Genomic DNA, 26,953 nt, shown 5'->3' with positions numbered 1-26,953 from the left:
ATGTATGCTGAGCACTTTTGCACCTGTAATATATGGACTTGTATAATACACCATCTGCACTTTATCACAACGTCTTGGCTCCAGTGTTTTTGTTGTTGGGCAAGGTGGGTCACTTGGCAGCACTAATTACAGGCGGTTATTCCGTCAGGGTTATGGGCCCAGCACGCTTCCGCTGCGCCAGTGTACCTGCTGCCTGCAACTGAACCTGTTGGTTTGCTGGAGCGTCGTTTGGATCGTTGTTTGGCAGCTCAAGGGTTGGAACAGACACTGACTGGTTACAAGCCGGTGCCTGGACCCGTTAAGGCAGCTGTGAGTGCGGTGAGTGCGTGGGAGTCCTGCAGAGTGCAAGATAACAACCATGGCACAAATGGCTCTCATGCCGGCTGAAAGGCTGGGAGCCGATAACTATTTTACGTGGGCAGTATGGATGGAACATTATCTAAAAAGGGAAGGGCTGTGGACTGCTGTAAGCAACCCTCCCGCTGCTCCCACACCTGCAGATCAGACTAACATTGAAAAAGCCCTGGCCACCATCGTTTTGAGTGTGGATAAGACTCAGCTTGTCCATGTGATGGGTGCTGCTTCTGCCAAAGCTGCATGGGACGCTTTGAGAAGGCTACATGTGAGGCAAGGAGCGGGCTCACTCATTACTCTGACAAGAAGGCTTTACCGGTGCTATCTACAGCCGGGGGAGTCGATGTCTTTTCACTTGACTCGGATGGAGGGCTTTTTCCAACAGCTGGCTCAGAGAGGAAAAATCCTGCCTGAACAGGACAAAGTCTTCGCCCTGCTCAGCTCTCTGGATGCCAGGTTTGATAGCCTCATTACAGCCTTGGAGGCAAGAGACGTGGACAGTTTAACGATGGGCCTCGTCTCTGGGTTGCTGCTTGAGGAGGAATCAAGGCAGCAAGAAGCGAAAACTGCTACGACCTTCAAGAGCTCTGCAATCAACAAACAATGCGGAGGAGTGTCCCAGCACCTGCCGGAGAAAGCTTCCAGCGAGGAAACTGCACTGTGTGTCCGTCATTGCTTTGCCTGCGGTTCTACACAGCATCTAAAGAATGCCTGCCCATCCAGCCGGAGGAAGAAAAAGCAGCAGAAGTCAGCAGGAGTCGCAAGCAGTGGTGTGACCCAGCGTACTCAAACAGCACTGGTGTCTGCTGGACCCTCTGTGTCTGGTGGGAGTATCTGGCTAGTCGATTCGGGCGCTACACAATCTTTTTGTTGTGAGCATGACTTGTTGGTCACTGAAACAGAGCCCAGGCTCAGCCATGTCTCCCTTGCAGACGGCAAAGCTGCTTCAACGGTCTGTCAAGGGGAGATTTGTTTTCCTGCATTGAAGCACTCCCTGGAGGGGGTACTTTGTGTCCCATCCCTGCAAAATAACTTACTCTCTGTAGCTGACCTTGACAAAGCAGGCTTTGCTGTTTGCTTTGCTAACGGAGAGTGTACAATTTCCAGGGACGGAGTGGAGCTGCTGTCTGGACCACGAACTAACAATGTTTACATGGTTAAGAACTCTCCTACCATTAGCCATGTGAGTAACCGCCCTTACCACGATGGGTGTATACACTTTCTCCATCGCAGGTTTGGGCATGCTTCTTTTGGGGCTTTGGAGAAAACTTTGGGACTGCTAGGGGTAAAGGTAAAGCCTTGCAATGCTTTCCTAGACTGCAGTATCTGCAAGGAAGTAAAAAGCAAGGCAGCCCCAGTAGCCAAACACAGCCAGAGGCAGTCATCCAAGCCTCTTCAGCTGGTTCATATGGATGTGGCTGGCCCCTTTCCTCAAAGTGTGTCTAAGAACCAATATGTGCTTGTAATAGTGGATGACTGTACAAGGTTTTGTTGGGTGTATCCCATGAAACATAAGTCAGAGGTTTTTAGTACACTCAAGTACTGGATGAGCAGAGTTCAGAGACAGCTGGACACTGCTGTGGTATCTATCCAGTCAGATAGGGGGGGCGAGTTCTGTTCAAACCGATTAAAGGCATGGTTGCAAAAGCAAGGGGTTGAACAGAGGCTTGCCAACACTATGTCTCCTCAGGAGAATGGTGTGGCTGAGAGGTGGATACAGACTCTCAAAACTAAAATGCAAGCCCTTTTGGCTGATAGTGGTCTGAAGAAACACTTCTGGGCTGAAGCTATGAAGGTTGCCTGCTATTTGGCCAACAGGACTTGGACTTCTTCAATACAGGACATTCCATATCATGCCCTGTATAAGAAGTACCCTAACATAAATCACCTCAGGGTCTTTGGGAGCAAAGCCTTTGTAAACGTCCCTTTGGGTAAGAGACGGACCCTGTCCAAGAAAGCCAGGGAGCTGGTTTTTCTTGGCTATCAGTCAGGTTCAAAAGCCTACAGGTTCCTGGGTGATAGAAATGAGGTGATCTTCAGCCGGTCCGCGGGGTTTAAGGAAAATTCTCGCTGGGAGAGGCTAGGTGATAGCAACCACTCACAATTGCTATTGCCTCTGGCCCCTCCACAGCAGGAGGAGAACGTCATCACTCCAAAAACTCCCAGCCCGAAGAAACGGCATGCTGTGAAGCAAGAGGAGGGTGAGTCGGCTGTCAGCCGATCTCCCCCTCCTGCCGAAACAAACAGTTCCTCTCCCTCCTCCAGCCCTGCTCAAATGCAGGCTGTGCCGAGGAGGTCACAGAGGGAAAACAAAGGTGTGCCGCCAGACCGGCTGGGCTATTCACAGGCCATAAATTATGTTTACACCTCTGAGCCAGAGGATTTTTGGCAGGTTCAACAACTGCCACAAAAAGAGCAAGAGGGCTGGAAGGCTGCTATGCAAGAAGAATACCAGTCCCTCATTACCCATAAGGTTGTGTCACCAATGTGGCTACCCAAGGGTGAAAAGGTAATTGGGTGCCGGTGGATTTTCAAAAAGAAACCACTGGAGGATGGTTCTGTCAAATACAAAGCAAGACTGGTCGCTAGGGGATTCTCACAAGTAAATCAGATACACTATGACCAAGTCTTTTCCCCAACAGTAAAAACCGAGACTTTCAGAACTGCATTGGCTGTAGCAGGTTTCAAAGGGTGGAAAGCTTTCCACTTTGATGTAAAAACTGCCTACCTCAATGCAGATCTTGAAGAAAGTCTATACCTGGATCAAATTCCAGGTTTTCCCATGGGAGAAAAAGGTATGCATTTAAAACTGCACAAGGCTTTGTATGGGCTGAAACAGAGTGCCCGGCAATGGAACCAATGCCTGGATCAGGCATTAAAAGCTCTGGGTTTTAAGCAGAGCAACGCTGACTCATGTCTGTATACCTTACAAAGGGCAGGTAAATGGGTGCATTTACTGGTTTATGTAGATGATCTATGTCTCATAACAGAGCATGAGGAGCACCTAACATGGTTCCAGGGCAAGCTGCAGGAAAGGTTCCAACTAAAGTACCTGGGCCCCTTAAGACACTACCTAGGGGTGGAAGTGACCAGGCACTCAAATGGAACCTATGTTTTGTCCCAAGAGGGAAAAATCCTGCAGCTCCTGGACAAATTTGGCATGGCAGAAGCCAAGCCAGTTAACACTCCCATAATTACAAATAGCTGTGATGAAGAAGGTGAGCTTTTTCCTCACACAACATTATATCAATCACTGGTGGGATCTCTCCTATATCTGTCCTCCTGGGTTCGGCCTGATATCGCATATGCTGTACACCGTCTTTGTCAGAAGAATGCCAGTCCTAGGCAATCTGACTGGGTGGCAGCCAAGCGAGTCTTGAGGTTTCTCAAGGGCACTAGCAACAGGAAACTAACTCTGGCAGCCAGCCATACAAACCTGTTCGCTTTTTCAGACTCCAGTTGGGGGGACAGGGAGCAAAGGAAATCCACCACTGGTATAGCTATTTATTTGGGTGGTGCCCTGGTTCAGTGGAAGGCAGTAAAACAAACGTTTATATCCCTAAGTTCCGCAGAAGCAGAATTTGGTGCTTTAAGTTCCTGTGTCACAGAAGTGGAGTGGTTTACTTCGCTATGCCATGATTTTGGTATAGCCCAAAACAAGGTCATTATACACTGTGACAACACGGCTGCTATTCAGTTAGCTAGGGAGCAGAACTTTAAAAGTCGCTCCAAGCACATAGGGATCAGGTATCAAAACGTAAAAGCAGCTGTTGACAAAGGGTTGGTGGACCTGCAATACAGCAACACTGAACAAAACATAGCTGACATGTTTACCAAAGGGTTGGATGTGATAAAACATAACATATTCACTGAACGGTTGTTTGATGGTGTAAATATGTAAGGTCAGCTGTGTATAATATATATAAATGACATGTGACATGTGGCAAGGAGTTTAGCAGGAGTGTCAGAATATAAACTCACTTGCACATGTGTAAAGGCTGTTGTGCCCTTTAACATAGAGCATAGGGTGAGTCAGCAATTTCTCTGACAGTTCACACCTGATCAATTAAGCTGGGATTGCGGCATGATTGCATCAGCCGTGTGCTGGTTGGCTGACTCCAACTCACCCTATAGGCTAGTGGACACTTAAAAGTCCAGCCAAAGGTTTGTGCATCGCTGATCTGCTCAGCTTGGTGCCTGGTGCAAACCTTTGTCGCTCAGAACAATCTTGGATAACTCTGGTAACTGACCTAAGGACTGGACTCTGGTTTTTGCTCTCTCTGTATGTATGCTGAGCACTTTTGCACCTGTAATATATGGACTTGTATAATACACCATCTGCACTTTATCACAACGTCTTGGCTCCAGTGTTTTTGTTGTTGGGCAAGGTGGGTCACTTGGCAGCACTAATTACAGGCGGTTATTCCGTCAAAAGTAGATTCTGCCCAGTGCCAACTGAAATAGAGTGGCAAACCAGGTGTGCCACGGCCAGTAAGGGGCTATTACGATTGCCAAGGAACCTTCCCTCATCATCTTGCTGAGTGTCAACATCATAAGAAGAAGAGGGGGAAATGCATATAGGAGGGTTCTTGACCATGGGATCTGAAAAGCATCCCCAAGAGAGGACGTCCCCTTTTCTACCCGTGAGCAATATCGAGCACATCTCTTGTTGAGGTCTGTGGTAAACAGATCTATGGTGGGATAGCCTCACATTGTAAAAACAGGGGGAAGGAAGTCTACGTGGATGGACCATTAATAGTCCTGGGATTTTGAGTGACTCAGTGCATCTGCCAGAACGATTTCCTTCCCTGGTATGTGTATGGCAGAGAGAGAGAGACTTGATGTTGGACAGCCCATCCCCATATCAGTGAGGATTCTTGGGAAAGAGCCAGGGAAACTGTGCCCCCCCCCCGTCTGTTCAAGTAATGCACGGTAGTTGTATTGTCCATGCAGGTCTGAACATTTCTGTTCTCCACTAGGTAAAGCAGAGCCTTCACAGCATACTGTATTGCCCTAAGCACTAGTAGATTGATGTGCATAGTGGATTCTTGACGGGACCAAACTCCCTTTACTTGGGTGGTCCTCAAACATGCCCCCCATCCCAACAGGGAGGCATCTGTGCAGACTGAAACATGAACTGGGGAGGAACCTAAGGGAGTCCCCACTAATAGGTTCTGCATGTTGTTCCACCAACTCAGGGACCCGTGGATGAGCTTTGGGACCAAAAACTGCTTGTACAGGTTCTGGCAGTATGGGTGGAACACTCTGACAAATCAATTTTGCAGGGGACAAAGCCTCAGCCTGGCGAACAGAACTATCAGAATCAGAGAGGCCATAAAACCTAACAGTAGTAATGGTATGAGAAACCAAATGGAGAGTAATGGAACCTATGGCATCTGTGGGCTGTTTCCACATGCCCTGACACAGCGCTAAATTGTTGGAATGATAGCATCTTCCTGTCGCAATTTCAGATGTCATCACACCACGAAAGGAGAATCGTGGTGCAATGACGGCAGAAATCACGTCAGGAAGACGCTATCATTCCAACAGTTTAGCACTATGCCAGAACATGTGGAAACAGCCAGTGTGAAGCCAGTTCCAAACAACTATCATTCTTGGATGGACCCTTCAATGATTTTAAATGCACATATGTTGTAAAAGCACCAGCTTAGTCAGTGCCAGAATGCCAACGCATACAGCAGATTCAATGTTCTCCAAAACAGTTCTAGGAGACAAAAAGTGATGTCATTTTTACAGGGCCAAAATGGACATGATGCTGGAAGAGGAAGAATGAGCCATGAGAGGGAGGGCAGGAAGGGTTACATCAGTGCTTAGTTCTCATAGCCCATTCTTACACACCCAGGGTAATGCTGATTGCTGCTTTGAGGTCAGGAAGCAATTTTCGCCAAGCCAGTTTGGCTAGAGATCCTGGAGGTGTTTTTCCATCTTCTGGGCATGGAGGAGGGGTCACAGGGTGTGTGTGGGTGGAGGTAGCCATGAATTTCCTGCATTGTGCAGGAGTGGACTAGATGACCCTGGAGGTCCCTTCCAAGTCTATGATTCTATTATTCTAAGCCAGATCAGGGCTTTTTCCTTGCATAGTTTTGATGAACAAAAGTCACTCCCCATGATGTTATTAACCCTGGAAAGGGAGGAGGAGAGAAGAACATGTATTGTCTTTTTTTTCTAAGGAATCTAACAGAATACACTTTATTAAGGGTATGTGAGGTTTCCATCACTGGGCTGGAGAGAAAAATGTTCAAGGCTTTCCCTCCTATTTCAACCAAGATCTCATATGACCACTATTGTTATTTAAAAAAAAACACTGAGAAGATCTGTTCACATATTTTCCAGTATCATTCTTCTTTTCGCTGTAAAATATGTTGTTTTTCTGTGCTGTGGTTTACTCAAAGGTGCTGAAATATTTTCTGAAGCCCTGGTTAAAATAATTAAACTCTGCAACCTTCTAAACTTTTGTCAGCAAACAGCACTCTTAGACACATTGTTCAGGTTTTAATACCCATGAAATTGCAGAAGAGCACAATTTTTCCACTCAGAGGATTGTGCAGTCCACATGACAGCGTGCGATGGAACTGCTGATCTATGAAACCTCCTGCCTTTATAGCAAGAAAAAAAATTAAACGCTATTTCTCTCATGCAGGAGAACGTTTTGTAATCTGCCCAAGAATGTACACAAAAACCCAGCAGTATCGGTGTTCTGAATCCAACCTTGCACACACTTGAATGTTTTTATCATTTATGCACAATGTTAGTCATCCACCAAATTAAAAGGCGACTAAATCTTCACTCTTCATAAAAGTAATACCAAGTACTTCTGTATCAATGCTATTTAATGTCCTCTTACCTGTGACTGGTAAACTAGTTACAGCAGCGCTGGTTAGAGGGAGCACAGGGTTGACAGTCAGGGTAGTAGCTGCACTGCTTGTCACAAGGCTTGGTGTGGTTGCCACCTAGAGGTCAGAACATAACACCTGAAACCTTTACAGAGCAAAAATATCAAAACTGTGCTTCATTGTTAGTACTAAGGAAGATATGACATAGCATCTCCCATAGTTTTCCATCAAAGCTACTGTTGCAAGGAAAAAGTCAACAATGGGGCTGAGGAAATGGCTTTTGAGGAGGGGACATCTAACCCTTTCCCACTGGGCTGTTCTCACAGTTGAAATCCTCAATGGTGATTTGACCAATGGAAAGGAAAGGGTTTAACATCTTCTTTCCATGCACTGCTGCATGACTCAGCCCATGGCCCAGCTTTGATCTAAGACAACTAAAATAAACAAGAACTGCTCCAGGTATTCCTGACCACGGAGTCCAGTTATTGTCCAGTTCAGCCTTTAAATTGTTCCTACTTGCCAACAGGTACAGAAGATGCCAAACACATGTTATGAAACAACTCTGAATTTTTACACTATATGAAGATTGGGTTTTTATTACTGCTACTTGTTTTAAGCTAGAGAACCATTAATCTTATCTCCTATCTCCCCTATATGCTGTACTAAAGCAACTGCTTTTAAAAGACTAGAGAGATATGAGTGAAGTATGAATCATTGTTTGATCCAACTGGATGTTTCCAACTGGGTGTTGATCTGCTATCAAATGCATTTTTATCCTGCGCTCCGTCCAAGGAGCTCCTGGCAGCAGTAATGGCTCACCAACTCTCCATTTTATCCTCACAACAGCCCTGTGAGGTAGGTTACAATGAAACAGAGGTAAAGGCCAGACTAAGATCACCCTGTGAGTGGGTATTTGTGTAACAACCGTATTTCATTATCCAGTATCATGTACAAAGTAGGAGCAATCTACACTGTATGAGTAGAACACTCTCAGTAACCAGATGCTGAATTTTCTTTGACAGTGAAACTGACAAGAGGATAGAAGTAGCTATGTTGCCTCCAGGCATGACATAAAACAGTTTTTTATTCTTACCAGTGAAGTTGGACAAGGGAAAATTGCTTTGATAGGCGAGCTGCTGGTTCCACCGCTACTGGGTGGGTTGATCCTTTTTTCCTTTTGGCGCCGGTTACAGAACCAAACGCGGATCACCTCTTTCTCCATGTTCAGCTGGTCAGCTATCATGGTGATCTCTTCCGAGGTAGGCTTTTGGTTCTGTAAGAGAAATCTTTTGAAAATGCAAACTATTTTCTGTTACGTAAGAATACTGTAGACCTAGAGTGCCTTCTCACATACACAGAGATGATGGAAACAAGTAACTCTATGTAAAAACACTCCACATAATTTATAACATATGCACATCACTGCAAGGGAGATGCATATGTGACGTAGGAAGCTTGAGGATAGGATGCTAAAGTGACTCATACTTCTGCTACCATTTCTTTGTGATGTGCAAAGCCATCCACAGTGAAACCTGCCTCTCCTTTGGCCAGGACAGGAACACAAATTAAATATTTAGAGCACATTTTAAACATACATTAGTGGTAGAAAAAGCCATCAAGCCATAGCTGACTTATGGAGAACCATAAGTTTTCAAGGCAAGAGACTAAGAGAGATCATTTGCCACTTCAATGGAGGTCTCCCATCCAATTACTAATGAAGGCTGACCCTGCTTAGCTTCCAAGATTTGACAAGATCAGGCTTGCCAGGGCTACCCAGGTCAGGGCAAACATACATTATGAGTAACTTATTATTAGGTTCCTCAGCCACCATCTTATTTCCTTTATCACCTGGGTGACAACATTTTACAAGTGTTTCCACATCATGGTTTCATTTTTCCATGGTTTATGGTTCTGTTCTATCAAAAACTAGAGCAATATACTCTGAAATAATATTGCACAACAGATTTACTCACCTCCAGGAAACTCTTCTCTAAGGCCACACGTATGTTGGTCTCTATGCTGGTGCGTTTCTTCCTCCTACGGTTCAAGCCCTCAATCCCAAGCCCTGGCGAATTCAGGGCACTTGGGCTGGAGAGAGTTGAATCAGATGAGAGGTTCTCTGAAAGGAGACAATGTATGTTGTAACTACCAACATATGTAGTATAAATAGTCTTCTTTTTTAAAGTACAATCTGTCTGGACTCTTGTAGCCAATTCCATACTTTAAGGGCTCTGCCATGATCTCAAAAAACAATGCTATCTATTCAGTGCTTCACTTAAAACTCAGTTCCCTCTAAGAGAAGTCAGAAGGGGTGCATAAGGTAGCCCATTTGCTCATGATGCCACTGTGCCAGCCAGTTATTTTTCACTTATGTGTTTGTAAGCACTGCACAGGCTTAGGTATAAGAAGCCACAATAAAAGGTAGTACTGTTTACAAAGCAGAGTCCATTTTTATAAAAACCTGTCAGAGGGAAAAGAGGTATATCTGATTTCACTCAGCAGCCAATGTTATACAAGAGCTGTTAAGTTCGTGCCTACATATGATTGTAACATATATCCCTCCATATCCATATATATGTAGTGCCTACATATGATTGTAACATATATCCCTCTTGTAGAATGGGCTAATGTGATAGGATATTTTTGTAGCAAATAATGCAAGCCCTAACCCTCTCAAAGAACACAACAGTGAAATCCTGTTGAATTTAATCAGAAATCTGCTGTGACATTTTGAGGAAATGTTCACCTGCATCATTGAGCCACTTTTCCAGAAGTGGTTTTAACTTGCACATGTTCTTAAAGCTGAGGTTCAAGGCTTCAAAGCGAGAGATAGTAGTCTGACTGAAGTCATTTCCATAGAGTTTACCCATAGCGAGCCCAACATCACCCTGCAGGGATGGAAAGAAAAGCAACCATTCACCAACATCTATCTACTGAACAGTCTCTTTTTTAACAAGCAAAATTAATTACAAAGCTTCATAGATGCAATTAAGTGAAATCTAGATTTCTTCCTCCTTGGTGATTCCACTGCTGGATCTCTATTGAACTGGACTATCTTTATAAAGAATATGGATTTTGTTACACTAGTGGAAAGAATTTGGAAGAGGATTCCTTCCCTCCTTTCTCCCAGAAGTTCCCTCGGTGTAATGAAAATCCTCTGTGGAGTTAAGCGAAACTCATAAACATCTGGGCACAAAGGAGCTGTTGGGGGGCTTGAAAGAGCAGCCTTTGCAAACTCTTTCCATTTAGTCTTTCAAGGGTTCCAACTAACTTTATTTTTCCAATATAGTTTGGAAGAGGTGGCCAATAAAAATGTTAGCGATGGTTAATACATTTGCCAAAATTCATGCTTTCAAAGGTCCATTGCCTGATTCAATTTCAAAGTGACAGTTTGGATCAAAGAACCAAGCCCCCTTCCCTGCTTGGTGAAATTAGGGTGACTGAAGTGTTGTGTCCAGAGGATCCTGCTTTAATACCGAGGGCCATATCAGATTTGGAAACCTTCAAATTCAAAAGTTAGACAGAAAATAAACACAGCTTTGAAACATCTTATCTCAGCAGTCTGAGCATCTTTACAAGTAAGGCAGGTAAAGTATCAGTACAAACTGATTTCATTATTCAAACACAATTCATGAAAAATCAAAGTGATAATTACTGACATCTTACGATATGACTGCAACAGGCATAACACATCCATTTTTTCACTTCCCGTAGGACAACCATCTTAGCATATGCTACAAAGGATTCTATCCACCATGGCACTCATTCTACAAATTCCCTCCTTTAGACACCTATTTTAAACTGTAAAGCCTTATGACAAAAAAATTATTACTTGAAAATTGAAATGTAATAGGCAATTAGTCTTCTATGTAAATTAGAACCTAGTAATTATTTCTAACAGACAAAACAATAAATCTATAAGAGTATGAAAGTAACCTACTGTGTCACTGGCAAAGAATTCTTTTTCAAATACACAGGCATGCAATCTCATTATGAGAATTTAGTCTTTATTACTTAGGTTTTCTAATTACTACCCCTCTTACATAATTAAGCAATAACTATCATTATAAACTAATTATGTATATAGCCACACAATAGAATGGTTAAGTAAATACTGTGCTGTTTGGCATCCTATTGGTAAGAGGTTTTGTTACAAAAACAAGAAGCTGTCCCTTCAAAGCTCAGTTGAGGATGGAGAATCATCTTTCATTATCTTCATTAATAAAGGACTGATCTAGTTGTAACATAAGATATTTAGCAGAATTTGCAGTCACTGCTTAAGTATGTACATGTGAAAAAGCTGCAGCAAAATGTGTCATCTATGTAAGCTTGACAAAAACAAGGATTTAAAACTGAAAGTCAACTTCATCTTAAAACACTGGGCAATTCTGAATGTACTAAGATCTTCCATTATTTAAAAAAACACAGAGGGCTTGGGGCATTTAGAACTTGCCTGAACAATAAATCTAATCTTAGCTCATGATTTCAGCAAAATGAATGTGCCTGAACTCTCAATAAAGTGGAATGGATGGTATAATTTTAAAACCATCTTGAATATTCAGCTGTGGGTTTGGTCTACTCTTCCTTCAGTACACATGTTCACACACAAAAATCCACTATGCATTTAAAGGATATAAAGTTAGCTTACTCACAAACCTACATACTTTGAGATTGTATCTGTTTACTGAATTGATTAAAATTAGAGATGCAGCGCAATCTGATCAGGCTGGATTGAGCCACTGGACTGGGAGGAGGGAGAAGGTGGAGTCTATTTTAACTGAACCTATGCCAAGACCCTATAGTGTTATATTTATTTTTACTTACTTTATACCCCACTTTTCTCCCCGAGAGGGGACCCAAAGTGCCTTACAGCATTCTCCCCTCCTCCATTTTATCTTCACAACAACTCTGTGATGTAGGTTAGGCTGAAAGTGTGTGACTGGCCCAAGATCACCCAACAAATTTTCAATGGCAGAGAGGGGTTTCAGACCTGGGTCTCTCAGCTCCTAGTCCGACATTCTAGCCAGTACATCACAAACGCTATGGAACCTGAAATGCAACCAAAAAGGCTTCCTTGGTGCTGAAGTAATCTCTTTGAAGAAGAAACAAAGATCTCCTCTGCTGCACCTCCCTCCTCCAGTAAGCAACGCAAACCCTTATTTCTGTCACTAATGTGCATACATAGTACAGAATAAGGATGCTTGGGTATAATATAATATTTCTTACTGGAAACACAACAAAATCTAGAGGTTTTGCTAATCCAGAATGGGTCCTTTATAAAATCTGATGGTTTTTCAGTGTTTGATATATACAGTAATACCCTCTTCAATGCTGTTTTCTACAACGCTGTTTCATTAGTGTTCTTTGTCCTGGTGGGGGAGGTGGCCACTGGAGCAGGGTAATGGTTTCATAGCAAGCATGAAGCTGTGAGAATGATGGAGAAGGCACAGATGGTTTTCACCGCTGCCCCAGCTGTCTGGATTGTTGCTGGGCTGGAAGGCAGCTCTGGGCTTTGCTCCATAATAAGTGCCATTGATCAGCTGCTGTGTGGGTAAGAAGTGTAATGGAGGTTGTGTGTGAAAGGACCACACAGGACCTCCTTGAAGGAAGAGGAGTCATAGGTGATGGCAAGAGCTCAGGGCCTAGGAGACTCTCAGGCTTGGATGCTCAGGTGCCCAGAGAGAAGGAAAAAGGGCAATCTGGAAGGAAGAAGAGGACTAGGGTGACATATAGGATCTCCTCTCTTCCCAGATTGAAGGTGGAGAGAGCCCCACCAGAGTGTGCATCAGGACCTGACTCTGAACATATCTACATTAGAACCAGTGGCACTGTTTCACAGAGAACGCTATTGCCAGAAATATATCTGCAGCATTGCAAGAGATGTTACTGTAACCTCCTAATTAATCTATTTTTAGAGGACACATTGGACAAGAAGTTTATCCAGCACTTATTAAAATATATCATATACACTAACTTGCAAGCAGTATTACAAAGGCGCTACTTTTCAATGACACAACACCTGCTTTCCATACAGACAGGTCCAGTTCAATGTGTGGCAGTTCCAGTTAAGTGATTACAGGTCACAAGTGCCAGGAAAGCCTTCCTCCAGCCAGACACTGGAGTCTAAGTGCCAGTCAGAGCAGACAATAATGAACTACAGGGACCAATGGTCAGGTACACAGTAGGTTCATCTCTTCACATACATTATAAAAATAATTTCTAATTGGAAAGGCCACTGCTTCACTTATTCCCAGATCTGAAGACCTGTGACAGGTTCCTTCTTAGAAAGTTTTTAAGTTTTCAGTCTTACCTGAGTGAATCCAAGTTTGATCCGTCTTTGTTTGAAAGTCTTGGCAAATTGCTCAAGCTCCTCAAGATCACTGGGCTCTTCCAAGCTGGGAGTATCGATACGCTTTGGTGTTGTCTGGCTCTGAGGAAGTGGCTGAACAGGGGTTGCTGCTATTGTGCGTGTTGGGGTTGCTGGCTGCTAAAAAATGACCAATTGGAAGTAAAACATTGTAAAGTTATAAGTCTCCTAGGATAGGAGTCTTCTCATATCCAGAGGACTCCCCAGATATGCAGAAAAATGACTTTGTAAATTAATCAAATTATTTTTTTTTAAAACCCAAAGGTACAACAGATAGGTAAGACTGGCAACTGCCCGTTCACATGTATTCTCTGTGGTGGTTCTCACTTTGTGGAAAAGTTTGCCTAAGGAGGTCAGGAGCGTTTGCAGAATGTGCAAAACAGAAACATTCAGAAGGGCATTTCTATAAAGGAATTAGAACTGTAGTACAATGAAACAGTTCAGGAGGCTGCTTTTATAAGGGATTAGGACTGCAATCTATTGCAATGCTTACTGTTTATAGCAATAATAATAATATCTGATTTATATACCACCCTTCAGGACAACTTAATGCCCACTCAGAGTGTTTTACAAAGAATGTCATTATTATCCCCACAACAAAACACCCTGTGATGTGGGTGGGGCTGAGAGAGCTCCAGAGAACTGTGACTAGCCCAAGGTCACCCAGCTGGCTTCAAGTGGAGGAGTGGGGAATCAAAACCAGCTCTCCAGATTAGAGTCCTGCACTCTTAACCACTATACCAAACTGGCTTATTACTTTTACTGTATTGTCTTCTACATTTGTACCCCTTTTTGCATTGCTTATATAGGTCATACCTTAAAGGTTTTTTTTTTGGTTTTGTTTTCATTGTTTTCCAACTCTGTACTACTATTGCACTGATTATTGGATGTCTTATGCTGTCTGACTGAATTTTTTAAAAAATATTTTGTACTCTGTCTTGAGTTTCAGCAAGAAAAAACAGACAATAATTGAATAAGTAAATAACAAGAACTGTACAAACAAATATTTTTGGGAGAGGGAGATTTCCAAGTGGTTACCCTTGCAATATCTCACACAGTATCAGCAAAAAAAAGAAAGAAAGAAAGAAAGAAATCAACGTCGTCATATACTATGGCCAAAAGCCTTTCCTTGTACTTTTTAATCCCATTCTGCCCTCCCACCACCAAGTGAAAACAAGAAGCTCTCAGAAAAAGACTGACCTGAGAGGTGAAAGTGATGCTTGGCTGAGACTGCAGGAGGTTTGCTTGGCTTTGCTGAGGTAGTTGCGTTAAGAGATTCTGCGCTTGCAGGAGACCTGAAACAGAGAAGACATTAGTAAGAAAATATGTGGGCACAAAATGCATATTTCCCCAGTGTGCTATACTTATAATCCTGCTCACAACTGAAGGAAATCTATTTCATGCATGTGGGCTCTGTCATTTGCCAAAACACAACTCGGGCTTAGTCTACAAATGCAATAGAATGAATTACAACACTTCATACTGCATCTGTCGCATTTGATTTCTGAATGCTTCCCCTATAGTAAAAAAAAAAATCCAGCAACTGCAAAAATAGGCATCTCATGGGAAACTCACTTCCCTTCATGGCAATTATCTATTTGTGTGGAGTTTTTCCACACAAAGGAACATTCATACACAAGATCCCCTATCTGCAGCTTGAAATGCTGCAGTCTGTTCTGACCATGTCAACATATGACTTTCTAACTGAACTGCAGCAGAATGAAGGGATATCAGTTGGGCTCTGGAAAGGAAAGGGTTTCTTGAAGCAAAAACCAGTGTGAAATGATTAAGGCAGCGCCTAGAAGCACACATTCCATTAAGAAGTATTATAGTCACTCTAGCTTGTAGAACAGGTTGCAGAAAATTTATTTACAACATTTTATTTACTTCATTTATACCTCACCTTTCTCCCTAATGGAGACCAAAAGCAGTTTACATCATTCTCCTCTCCTCCATTTTATCCTCACAACAACCCTGTGAGGTAGGTTAAGATGAGAGAGTGTGACTGGCCCAGGGCCACCTGGCGAGCTTCCATGGTAGAGCAGGAATTTGAACCTGGGTCTCCCAGCTCCTAATCTGATACTCTAACAACTAACTCACACTGGGTCTCCAAATTCTGGATCTAAAAGGGGGGGGGGATATTCTGTGCAACTGCCCCCCCTCAAAGGCTACCATGCTGAAAAGGGGCCTTTATATTTTAAGGTAGTATGTTATGCTCTAATTTATAAACCGGGCAGTTCCTTTTAGCAAGGATGACTCATTCAGAGCCATGTGAAATTTAATTGCAGCAGCAAGTTTAGCCACCTGTCTCTAGTGTGCTCATAGCTAAGGCTGTGCCCCCTCTCCCCCAAATTCAGCTCAATCCAGATCTAGGTAACAGAGATACCATAACAATTCAGTATCCCTGAAATACAGGTAAGATTCTCTAATCCAGTTCAAAAGGATTAAAGAATCCCAAATTTACCCAGCCATTATTCTCTATGGAGGCTGTGTGTGTGTGTGTGTGTGGGGGGGGGTACTTTTCAAGCCAACTCCACCAAATTTGTATAGAACCTATTTCTTCCTGTCCAATAAAGACCTCTTCCATTTCATGAGGATTGGACCCTGGGATCCAATTCTATGGGCCTCTGAATATGGTGCCCCAGGCCACTCTATTTTTTCCTATGGGTGAAACATTCCCAAGGCTTTCCAGGCAAAGAGAAACTTTAAGCAAAGGCAACCCCTGGCCAAAAGCCAGTCCCAATGCAAGTCCCAATGTAAGCTGAACCAACAAAGCCCAACAGAACCAAACTACAGCAAGGAAACAAATGTCAAACTGAAAAAATCCCAATGTCAAATCAGAGAATTCCAAACTGAAGTAAGGGAGGGTGAGGCTCACTGGACAAGCTGCAGAGTTTAAAAGAAAGCCAGCGGAAGCTTGAAGGGCTCTTTTGGAGCTTGGGTGGGGGTAGAGGCTTGATGGGAAGGAATCCCAGCTGAGTCATAACGGCAGAGTCATAACGGCAGAGAGAAGGGGGGTAGTGGTGAAAAGTGGCTTGAAGTGCCACTGAGGCAAGCTTTATGGGCAGGACAGCAGTACGAAGCTGAGGGGAGGGAACAGGAGGCAGTAGGCAGAGAGGCTGGGAGAGGAGTCAGTCAGCAGCATGGGGAGCTGTGGGGGTCTTGCCTCCCCTCCCATGCCTGGAAAGAAATAGAAACCCAGATTGCAGCATTTGCCAGATTAAACTAAATAAACTTAGTATCCAGCTTCCCAGATCTGATCCAGGATCCTCAATTTTGAACTGGCGTAGTTGGATTTGCTGGATTAGCATAAATCCAGCTTATTAACCAGTATATGAATGCCAGATCGCAGATGCCTACTCACAGCATGTCCAGAAGCAGAAGTCTAGGCAAGGGATATTTAGAATTTACAATTTAGATAGACAATCCCAAAGCAAGCAATACTGCCGGTTCCTGCAAAGAAATTTAAAATCTTTGTTGGCCAGAAAAAAAAATGCAGTTGCCATAAGACTGGTTTGGAGGTTCCTTTGTTAATACTCCAACTTCATACTTAAAAAATGAGCACTAGCTTCCTTCCCCAAACAGGAGACATTTTTTTTAAAAAATGGAGAAGGGCCTTGGCTCATGGATTTTAGCTGTATTTATTCAGTCAGAGCAAAGATATCAAACTTACTTGGTTACATACACCTATGTACTTGGTGGTTCGCCCACAGCAAAACAGATGAAGTATCTCTGTTAAGCCCTTTTAGAAAACTCCTGCTTACCCTGCTGCCCCTGCGGTGTTTGTGAGATGATGAACTGTGCTGGTTGCAAGTTGGTTGTTGGATGCACCAACACAAACTGTTGCAAGTTGAGATTCTGTTGCTGAAGCTGCTGCAGGTGCTGCAAATCCTTCAAGAAACAAAAGGGTGTTAAGAGCAGCCCAAAGCTAGATGTTCATTCCCACCATTAAAAAAAAACCCTTTCAGAAAGAAACAGAATTGAAGACTCACTAAATGGCCTGCTAAAATGTTGCCAACCCTAATCATTAGCATAATACTGATAGAAGATTATAGGTCTCACTAGCAATTCTATTGCTAGCAGAAGCATCTGAGCTGAGGCAAGAGCACATGGTGGAGAGCTGAAGCTAGAAGGTAAGGGTTTGTCGTCTTTCTGCCTTTTGCCTTTCCTAGCTACTGTGCGAGAAGCTGAGGGTGAGTGGGTTCTGTGTAGCTTGCTAGAGGGTGGTTCTGGTTAAGTTCTGCGTGAGGCTGTTGGGGGCTGAGTGAATTGCTGTTGTTTGCTGCTGGTTGCTGTTGCTCTTGGTTACAAGCCCCGCCCCCTAGTGTCCTGGGGCCCTGCTGGGCTAGGCAGGAAGGCACCTTTTGAAACAAAAGGCTCCTCCTCGCCAGAGGCGTGAGCCTTTGGCACGAGCCGAAGGGCTCTTGCCCTGTGGCTCTTACCCTGGGGATCTGCCTGGGGGACCTGAAACTCTGCTAGTATACTGGTTCTGCTAGTACTCTAGGTATATTTGGAAGGCAATCATGTCTACTGAAGCCCCCTTCGCAGTCACCTGCATGGAGTGTGCCATGTTTGTTTTCCTCCCAGAAGAGAAGACAGTTCACTTGCCAGAAGTGTAAGCTGGTCAGAGTTTTGGAAGAAAAGGTTCAGAGCCTGGAGGAGAGGATCACCACCCTTCAAGAGATCAAGGAGGGAGAAGATTTTATTGACAACAGCCTGGAAGCTCCGCACAGCCAAGAAGGGAAAAGTCAAGGAGGAGGAGAAAGAGTCGATCTCCCTTCTGAGCCTCCTCTCAGATCTACAGTACAAACCCGAAGGCGTCAACGAAGAAGATGCTCTGGTCCACTTGAGCTCAAGAATCGCTTTGAAGTGCTAGAGATGGTGACAGTGGAAGGAGAACCGCAAAGATCTGGAAGAGGGAGTGCAGAAGACATGGGGCCACATGGAAGTGGAAAAAAACGGAAGGTGGTAGTCGTCGGGGACTCCTTGCTCAGGGGTATGGAACGCCATGTCTCTGGGCCAGATCCCCTATTCCGAGAGATGTGTTGCTTGCCGGGAGCCAGAATTCAGGATATTACCGACCGGCTGCCAAAACTCATCAAGGCTGCTGATAAGTACGCGTTTGTGCTGATTCATGAGGGAATGAACGACATGGCTTCGAATACTGTTGCAAGAATTAAAGAGGATTATGAAGCCCTTGGAAGGCAGTTGAAGACATTGGGGGCTCAGGTGGTATTCTCTTCTATCCTTCCAGTCACAGGAAGAGGAGCACGCAGGGAGCAGACCATACTGGAGGTGAATCGCTGGCTGAGATGGTGGTGCCAGCAGGAGCGCTTTGGGTTCTAGGACCATGGGATGGGTTTTCTTAGAGAAGGCCTTCTAGCACATGATGGGCTTCACCTCTCAAGGGCAGGGAAGAAAACGTTTGGAACGAACCTGGAGAACTTCATCAGGAGAGCTTTAAACTGATGCCGCAAGGGGCAGGGGACGATCGACATGGCGACTTCAATGATGAAGTGAACACAGTGGGGACCCACCTGGGTAGGAAAGGTCAAACAAAGGTACAAGGCTACAAGTGTCTATATACCAATGCCCAAAGTATGGGCAATAAGAAAGAAGAGCATGAGCTTCTATTGCAAACAGAGGGCTATGATATATTAGGAATTACCGAGACTTGGTGGGATGATTCCCGTGACTGGAATGTGCTAGTGGATGGGTATGAGTTGTTCAGGAAAAACCGGAAGGGTAGAAGAGGAGGTGGAGTGGCGTTGTATGTGAGGAGAGGGCTTGATTGTCAAGAAGTTATGGAGAATGGGGCGGACAGCCCGGTGGAAAGTATATGGGTAGAAATAAGGGGAGGAAGGACAAAGGGTATTATTGTTGGAGTCTGCTACAGACCACCTGACCAGCGAGAAGAAATGGATGCTGCCCTCTTTGAACAGATTGGCAGAGTATCCAGACATCAGAACCTTGTAATTATGGGTGACTTCAACTTCCCCGATGTGTGCTGGGAGACAGGCTCAGCAAAGCATCATGAATCACGCAATTTCCTGACGTGCCTGGCCGGTAACTTCCTTTTTCAAAAGGTGGAGGAAGCTACAAGGGGTTCGGCCATACTAGACTTGATATTAACCAACAGGGAAGAATTGGTAGATGAGATTAAGGTGGTGGGGACCTTAGGGGGAAGTGACCATGTCCTTCATAAATTCCAGTTGCTGTGGGGAGCCAAGGAAGTTCGTAGCCAGACTCGTAGGTTAGATTTTCGTAGGGCCAACTTCAATGAACACAGCGGCTTGACGAGAGTCATTCCGTGGGGGAGTGTGCTGGAAGGGAAAGGAACGAGTGAAGGGTGGGCCATTCTCAAACACGAGCTTTTGCAAGTTCAAGCCCTCACTATCCCAGCAACTCGGAAACATGGTAAGGGCTCCAAGAAACTGATGTGGATGCACAGAGAGCTCCAGAATAAGCTAAGGGAGAAAAAGGAAATGTTCAGGAAATGGAGAGAAGGACAGACCTCTAAAGAGGAGTGTATGTGGGTTACTAGGTACTGCAGATCAGCCATCAGAGAGGCCAAAGCTCAGTACGAGCTGGGTCTGGCCAGGAGGGCTCGCTACAATAAGAAAAACTTCTACAGATATGTGAGAAGCAAACGCAAGGTAAAAGAGGCAATTGGACCGCTGTTGGGAGTAGATGGAGAAACTCTGATGCAGGACAGAGAAAAAGCAGACAGGCTTAATGACTTTTTTGCCTCTGTTTTCTCCCTGAAGAACTCAGGCACATCTAGAGATAGTAGAAAATGTGGCAGGACACCTGAGTGGCTAATTGACATTGACAGAGAGGTAGTGGAGAGGCATCTGGCTGCACTGGATGAATACAAATCCCCTGGGCCGGATGGGGTGCACCCAAGAGTGCTGAAAGAACTTTCCAGAGAACTTGCAGAACCCCTGTCCAAGGCTTCCTGGAGGACTGGGGATGTGCCACAAGATTGGAGAAGAGCAAATGTTATCCCAGTCTTTAAGAAAGGGAGGAAGAATGACCCGGGAAACTACAGGCCGGTCAGTCTGACTTCTGTTGCTGGGAAGATATTAGAACAGATTTTAAAGGGATCAATCGGTAAGCATCTGAAGGACCACTCAGTGATCCGGGGAAGTCAGCATGGTTTTATTCCTAACAGATCTTGCCAGACCAACCTGGTTTCCTTCTTTGATCGAGTGACCAGCTTACTGGATCGGGGGAACTCTGTTGACGTGATTTATCTGGATTTCAGTAAAGCTTTTGATAAGGTCCCCCATGACATTCTGATGGGCAAACTGGAAGACTGTGGAGTAGACTATAGGGCAGTTCGGTGGATAGGGAACTGGTTGGAGGACGGCACTCAAAGAGTGGTGGTCAATGGCGTTTCATCAGATTGGAGGGAGGTGTCCAGTGGGGTGCCGCAGGGCTCGGTTTTGGGCCCGCTACTTTTCAATATTTTTATCAATGATCTGGATGAAGGAGTGGAAGGGCTGCTCATTAAATTTGCTGATGATACCAAATTGGGAGCGGTAGCAAACACCCAAGAAAATAGAATTAAAATTCAACAAGACCTGAATACTCTGGAGAAGTGGGCAGCTGTGAATAGGATGCAATTCAATAAAGACAAGTGCACAGTATTACATCTGGGCCACAAAAATGGGAAGCACAAATACTGGATGGGGGATATACTTCTGGGCAGTAGTATATGTGAAAGGGATCTTGGGGTAAGAGTGGCCTGTAAACTGAATATGAGCAGTCAGTGTGATGCGGTGGCAAAAAAGGCTAATTCAATCCTGAGTTGTATCAAAGGGGCCATAGCATCGAAATCGCAGGAGGTCATAGCCCCTCTCTATACTGCCTTGGTCAGGCCACACCTGGAGTATTGTGTGCAGTTCTGGAGGCCTCACTTCAAAAAGGATGTGGACAAAATCGAGAGGGTGCAGAGGAGAGCAACAAGAATGATCAGGGGTCTGGAGACTGAGCCCTACGAGGAAAGGCTGAGGGCCTTGGGAATGTTTAGTTTGGAGGAGGTTGAGGGAGGACATGATTGCTCTCTTTAAATATTTGAAAGGCTGTCATTTGGAGGAGGGCAAAGAGCTGTTCCAGTTGGCAGCAGAGGGTAGGACGCGAAGCAATGGGCTAAAACTACATGCACAAAGGTACCGGCTGGATATTAGGAAAAACTTTTTCACGGTCAGAGTAGTTCAAAAGTGGAATCAGCTGCCTCGGGAGGTGGTGAGCTCCCCTTCACTGGCAGTTTTCAAGAAGAGGCTGGATGAATACTTGTCAGAGATGCTTTAGGCTGATCCTGTACTGGGCAGGGGGTTGGACTAGATGGTCTGTATGGCCCCTTCCAACTCTATGATTCTATGATTTTAAGTCTTGGAAGTTTCAGCTATACCACAGTGTTCCTCAGCAAATAAATTCTCAACTCTAGGCAAATACTGATGACTAATATGGAACTCGGTCTAAGTCTCCTTCATTCTCTGTAGCAGTTTTCTGTTGGTGTTGCACAGGGGTCATTTGGTAGAAAAAGAGCTGCAGGAACTTATTAGCATAACTCATTAGCTTATGCCACACTCCTTGATTGGGCTGAAATGGCTGGGATTTGGCTGCTGCCAGACAGGGAAGTGTTTCCCCACCTGGCAGTGGACCGATCAGGGCCCGTTTGGCCCCAATCCAGGCCAAAACAGGCCCAAAATGGCCATTTTGGGCACTTTTGGGCTTGGATCGGGCCCAAAATGGCCCATATCGGGTCAGTGCTGGGCAAGGAAGGGATCCCCTGCCAGGCACCGACCCAATCTTGGTGGTTTTGGTCCTGATCCTGGCCAAAACGGGCCCCAAATGGCCCAAAAAGGCCGTTTGGGCCCCGTTTGGGCCCGGATCAGGGCCAAAAAAGCCATGATCAGGTCAGTGCCAGACAGGGGAGGGTTCCCCCACCCGACACCGACCTGATCCCGGCCATTCCAGCCCTGATCCCAGTGGGAATGGAGCCCAAATGGCAGAAAATGGCCATTTTCGGCCCGTTTCAGCCTGGATCAGGGCTGAAATGGCTGGGACTGGGTCGGTGATGGAAGGGAGAGGCTTCCTCCACCCAGCACCGACCCAGTCCTGGTGGTTTTGGCCCCAATCCATTTTTGGCCCATTTCATCCTGGATCGGGGTCAAAACGGCCAGGACCGGGTTGGTGCCAGGTGCGGGAGGGGTCCCCCGTCCAGCACCGCCTCTATACAGGCTGTTTTGGCCCCGATATGGGCCCCTTCGGCCCAACAATGGGCCCAATGGCCATTTTGGGCCCATTTTGGCCCGGATCGGGGCTGAAATGGCCAGGACCGGGTCAGTGCCTGGCGTGTGAGTCTCCCCCGCCCAGCATCGACCCGATCCAGGCTGTTTGGGCCCAGATTCAGGCCATTTTGGCCCCAATCAAGGCCTAAACGGCCCTAAAGTTGTTCCAGTGCATTCCCCCTCGAAATGAGCACTGGTGTTGCAAGTAGGGGTGGAAGGAGGAAAAGAGAACAGCTACGATTGCTTGAGCTGAACAGACAAGTCACGGTGTTAGTGTGGCCCCTCTCAGGCAGTCTGCAGTGGACAGCACTGAGCTGCCTCCACTACGGCAGCTGGCAGAGACCAAATATGGGGGCAATATTCATGAAATGTCCTATATGTCATGTGGTTAAAAAACAATCAATATGGCAAACTATGCCATTTGGCAGAGGGAAAATCTATTGTCCTCCCAGTCAGTTTACCAAAAGTCTTGTTTATTGATTTAAATTACACAGAACTATCTCTAGGAACCTCCTGGGTGGGCTGGCAGGATATCATCTGTATACAAGAGAGCCCCTAGATGCAACAATACTAACTAATTTTAGCTACTCCTCCCAGCACAAGCACAATAAAACCGGAGTTTGACTAATGCTGTAGAGCTATGCATATTTACTAAAAAGTAGAATTCCCTCTGAGCTAACTGAAACTTACTTCCAAGTAAACATGCAAAGGACTGATCTGTAGGCCTCTAAGTGAAGCTTTTCAGCCAATGCAATGCACGCTATGTAGATTATTCCTGAATAGCTTCAAATTGAATTTGAATGGTACATGCAAACAACATTTTCTTGCAGCATGTAAAGAAGTGTTTTGTTATTGCTAGGTGGAGTCAGCTGAAAGGGGCCAAAAGACCACCCAGACAAGAGAGAATTTCTTTTGAGTACAATGGGCAACAAAACTAACCTCATTTACTTACAGCGCATTGTAAGAATAGGCAAACAAAAGGTTACAAACATTACTATATAAAATACAGATTCTCTCTATAAAACATATCCAGCAATATTATATATTACTAGAAAATCTGCAAGAAGATTTTCAACAGCTTCACCATTTTATTCATATCCCTGCAGAGGATTCCTTATTGACTGCAGCTGAGGTTAAGTCATGCTTGTAAAATCAGTTAATTAAAAGAAATACAGCACTGCCTCTAATGCTGAGGCTGGGCCACTTAATCAATTATTTAGGAACAGTCATACTAAAACAAACAAATACTTAGATAATGTGTTTACAATAGCAATTCAAATAAACAAGCCTGGCTCTGATTAAATAACAAAAAACTAATAAAACCTGTATTATTACCCACAGGGTGTTTTGTTGTGGGGATAATAATGACATACTATGTAAACCGCTCTGAGTGCGCATTAAGTTGTCCTGAAGAGCGGTATATAAATTGAATGTTGTTTTTGTTGTCTTTTGTTGTTGTTGTTATTGTTGTTGTTATTATTATTATTCTCAAACCTGCAGTTGAAAAGTTCCCTCAAAGGAATGTATAGATTATAGTTTTTCTCATATATTGCCTCCAAGGATGCGAGAGTAGCATGTGTAGAGGTTTTGCCTCTTTATAAAATCTTTGTAGCATCCTATGAGGAAGGTTAGTCTGATGAATATGTGGTTGGCCAGAGTTCACTTAGCAAACTTCATAGCTAAATGGGGATTTGAATTTAGGTCACATTGTTGAATTTCAACCTTGTCTATTACACAGACCCTTGAATTATCTGTAGAAAGCAACTTAGATCTATCTTGCCTATATTTTATATAAAGTTATAGCTTTCTGCAACACAGATGTGCAGTCATCGGAAGACAGGGCACCATGCTGACTATGTAGCCAAGGATAGTCAAAAGTAGAGATGGACATGAACCAGAAAAAAACCGAACCATGTGGTTTGTGGTTCATCACATTTCAAGAACCATGAACTTTCGTGAACCTGCCCCGGTTCGCAAACTGGTTTGTTTGGTTCGTCAAAACATCACATGCAGGTCAGCAAATCGTCACTTCCGCGTCAGCAGAAGGCCACTTCTGGGCCAGCAGGTCTGCAGGAAGTCCATCCCTTGTTGCCTAGGAAACTGATTGATCAGAGCCAAGCTATCCTGCAGTGACGAACCAAACGAACCAGCCTAAAGTTCGTGGTGGTTCGTCAGAAATGGGGTCTGACGAACCGGCCTAGTTCGTCACAAACTTTGGTTCGTATTTCAGTTCATGCCTATCTCTAGTTAAGAGCCAGGGCATTTGTGGGCCTTCATTCAATTTCTCCAGGGATACAGACAAAAGATATGTTTAGTCCAGCTGAAACTATTCAAACTTTACCTGTGCAATTTGTATGGGCTGAGAGAGAGGGATCTGTGTCATGGGCGTTGCAGCAGAAGCTGAGATGGTGGCGCCTGCAGCATTGTGCTGCTGACTGGCTGAATGCTGCACTGCAGCGGCCAGCAGCTGTGCCTGTGCCTGTTGTAGCAATAATTGCTGCTGGGCTGGTGTCAGTGTGAGCTAGAAAAAAGTTTGAAGAGAGAAGTGAAGATTAATCCCTTCTGCAAATTGTAAATGCTTTATCTAGAGTTGCTTCCATCGGACAAGTTACCCTATATAAAGGCAGCTGTTTGCTCCAGGTAAAGTACAAATCAAACTATACAGATAATTTATAACCAGTAAAACAGTTCCACTACATGCATTGTACTGAGCCTATTGTGACCACTGGTACCAGTGGGAATAAAAAGTTTCTCTATGGCTCTGCTTCAAGATTAATGTGAAAAAAGTAATTAGCTAGCAAACAACAGAAAGAATCAGCAGTGACAGGAAATAGCAAGCAAAAAGAACAAGCCATCCACTGACAGCTTTGAAAGGAAATTTACACCCACCAGAAGCACAAGTGATTAGCCAGATGAATGAGAAATAGCAATGCTGGCTGTGGTTACCAAACAAACTGATAATACTCCAGCTGCTTCACATTAGCATGAATCCCTGCCATGTTCCATCATCTCCATTATGCCTTAAGATATAGCTGAAGAACATGTGCCCCATTTGTTTCTCTCTAATTCACCCCCACCCGTCTGCATTTTTTGTTTTGATAGGATTGAGTTGGTAGGTTGACATCTCTGCCAATTTTCAAATATGCATTATCTCTATGAAACAGGTGGTGTCAGACTCTCTTATACATGAATATTCTTGCCAATTTTTTGCATCGAATGAATCCCTATCTTCAAAAAGACCTGTATCTAGTCTCAGTGAAGCCAAGAGTGACTAGACAAAATGATAACATGTTTGGAATAGATTGTTTGCTGTATCAATGCAAACATACATTTTACAAATAAAATAAGAGTAAAAATCAGACTAAAATTACAGCCCACTAAGTACAGAAATCATTAATCTATAACATCTTTCTGTGAACAATCTGCCAAAAATAAGACCAAATTAAACGCAGTGAGTTTACAGATGGCAGCCAACTTCTACAGAACAAACGAGGGTGGGAGGGATGCCTCCAATTTTCCATTCAAGTCTTCAAAATGGTAGAAGAGATTATCATTTTTCACTCTCCAAGGTGCTTTAACTTGTTTTTGCAATGGAAACAATGCTGATAGTTTGCAAAAAGTTTTCAATCCCCTACAAGTGCTTTCAAAGGGAATCTAAAAGCTCATGGCATCCAAAATGGAGATCAACAATGACATCTGTAAAAATACTTAAAACAGTTCATCTGATATTCATTAATATGACTGAAACTTTGTAAATATTTCTAACATCTGACATGAGGACGTACCCATACCCTCCTTCACTGTAATCATGGAAGTCATAATACTGTTTCTGTGACATCATCAAGAACATGTCAGCACTCTCATGAGCCTTAGGAAAAAAGTGAATATGGAACAAAAGAAATCTTTAAAAACAAATGCTGTCAAGTAACAGAAAATTTGCTAGTTTACTGGTAACTTGAAACTAAAGTGTTCTATTAAAATCTTGAAAAGGCCATCCTTGTAGAAATGCTCCTTCTCAGAAAAGTAGAGAGCTACCACCTGGCTGGGTATTTAAAATCTACATATACATGTATTTTATT

General features: G+C 44.2%; 1 protein-coding gene across 1 annotated transcript in view; it reads right to left on the bottom strand.

Annotated features, from left to right (window-relative positions):
- POU2F1 (POU class 2 homeobox 1) overlaps positions 1 to 26,953 on the bottom strand; it is a 71,897-nt gene that overhangs the window by 14,049 nt on the left and 30,895 nt on the right. Inside the window, exons 6-13 of the mRNA XM_054974703.1 lie at positions 25,216 to 25,395; positions 17,340 to 17,466; positions 14,776 to 14,870; positions 13,519 to 13,692; positions 9,955 to 10,096; positions 9,182 to 9,327; positions 8,302 to 8,481; positions 7,220 to 7,325 (exon numbers count right to left, since the gene is read on the bottom strand). Coding sequence (XP_054830678.1) covers positions 7,220 to 7,325; positions 8,302 to 8,481; positions 9,182 to 9,327; positions 9,955 to 10,096; positions 13,519 to 13,692; positions 14,776 to 14,870; positions 17,340 to 17,466; positions 25,216 to 25,395 — 1,150 coding nt within the window. The remainder of the gene's footprint in view (positions 1 to 7,219; positions 7,326 to 8,301; positions 8,482 to 9,181; positions 9,328 to 9,954; positions 10,097 to 13,518; positions 13,693 to 14,775; positions 14,871 to 17,339; positions 17,467 to 25,215; positions 25,396 to 26,953) is intronic.

Source organism: Eublepharis macularius, chromosome 3, assembly GCF_028583425.1.
Source record: "Eublepharis macularius isolate TG4126 chromosome 3, MPM_Emac_v1.0, whole genome shotgun sequence".
In the NCBI taxonomy this organism is placed as follows: Eukaryota; Metazoa; Chordata; class Lepidosauria; order Squamata; family Eublepharidae; genus Eublepharis; species Eublepharis macularius.
The sequence above is the reverse complement of the archived record's forward strand: the minus strand, read 5'-3'. Positions and strand labels throughout refer to the sequence as shown.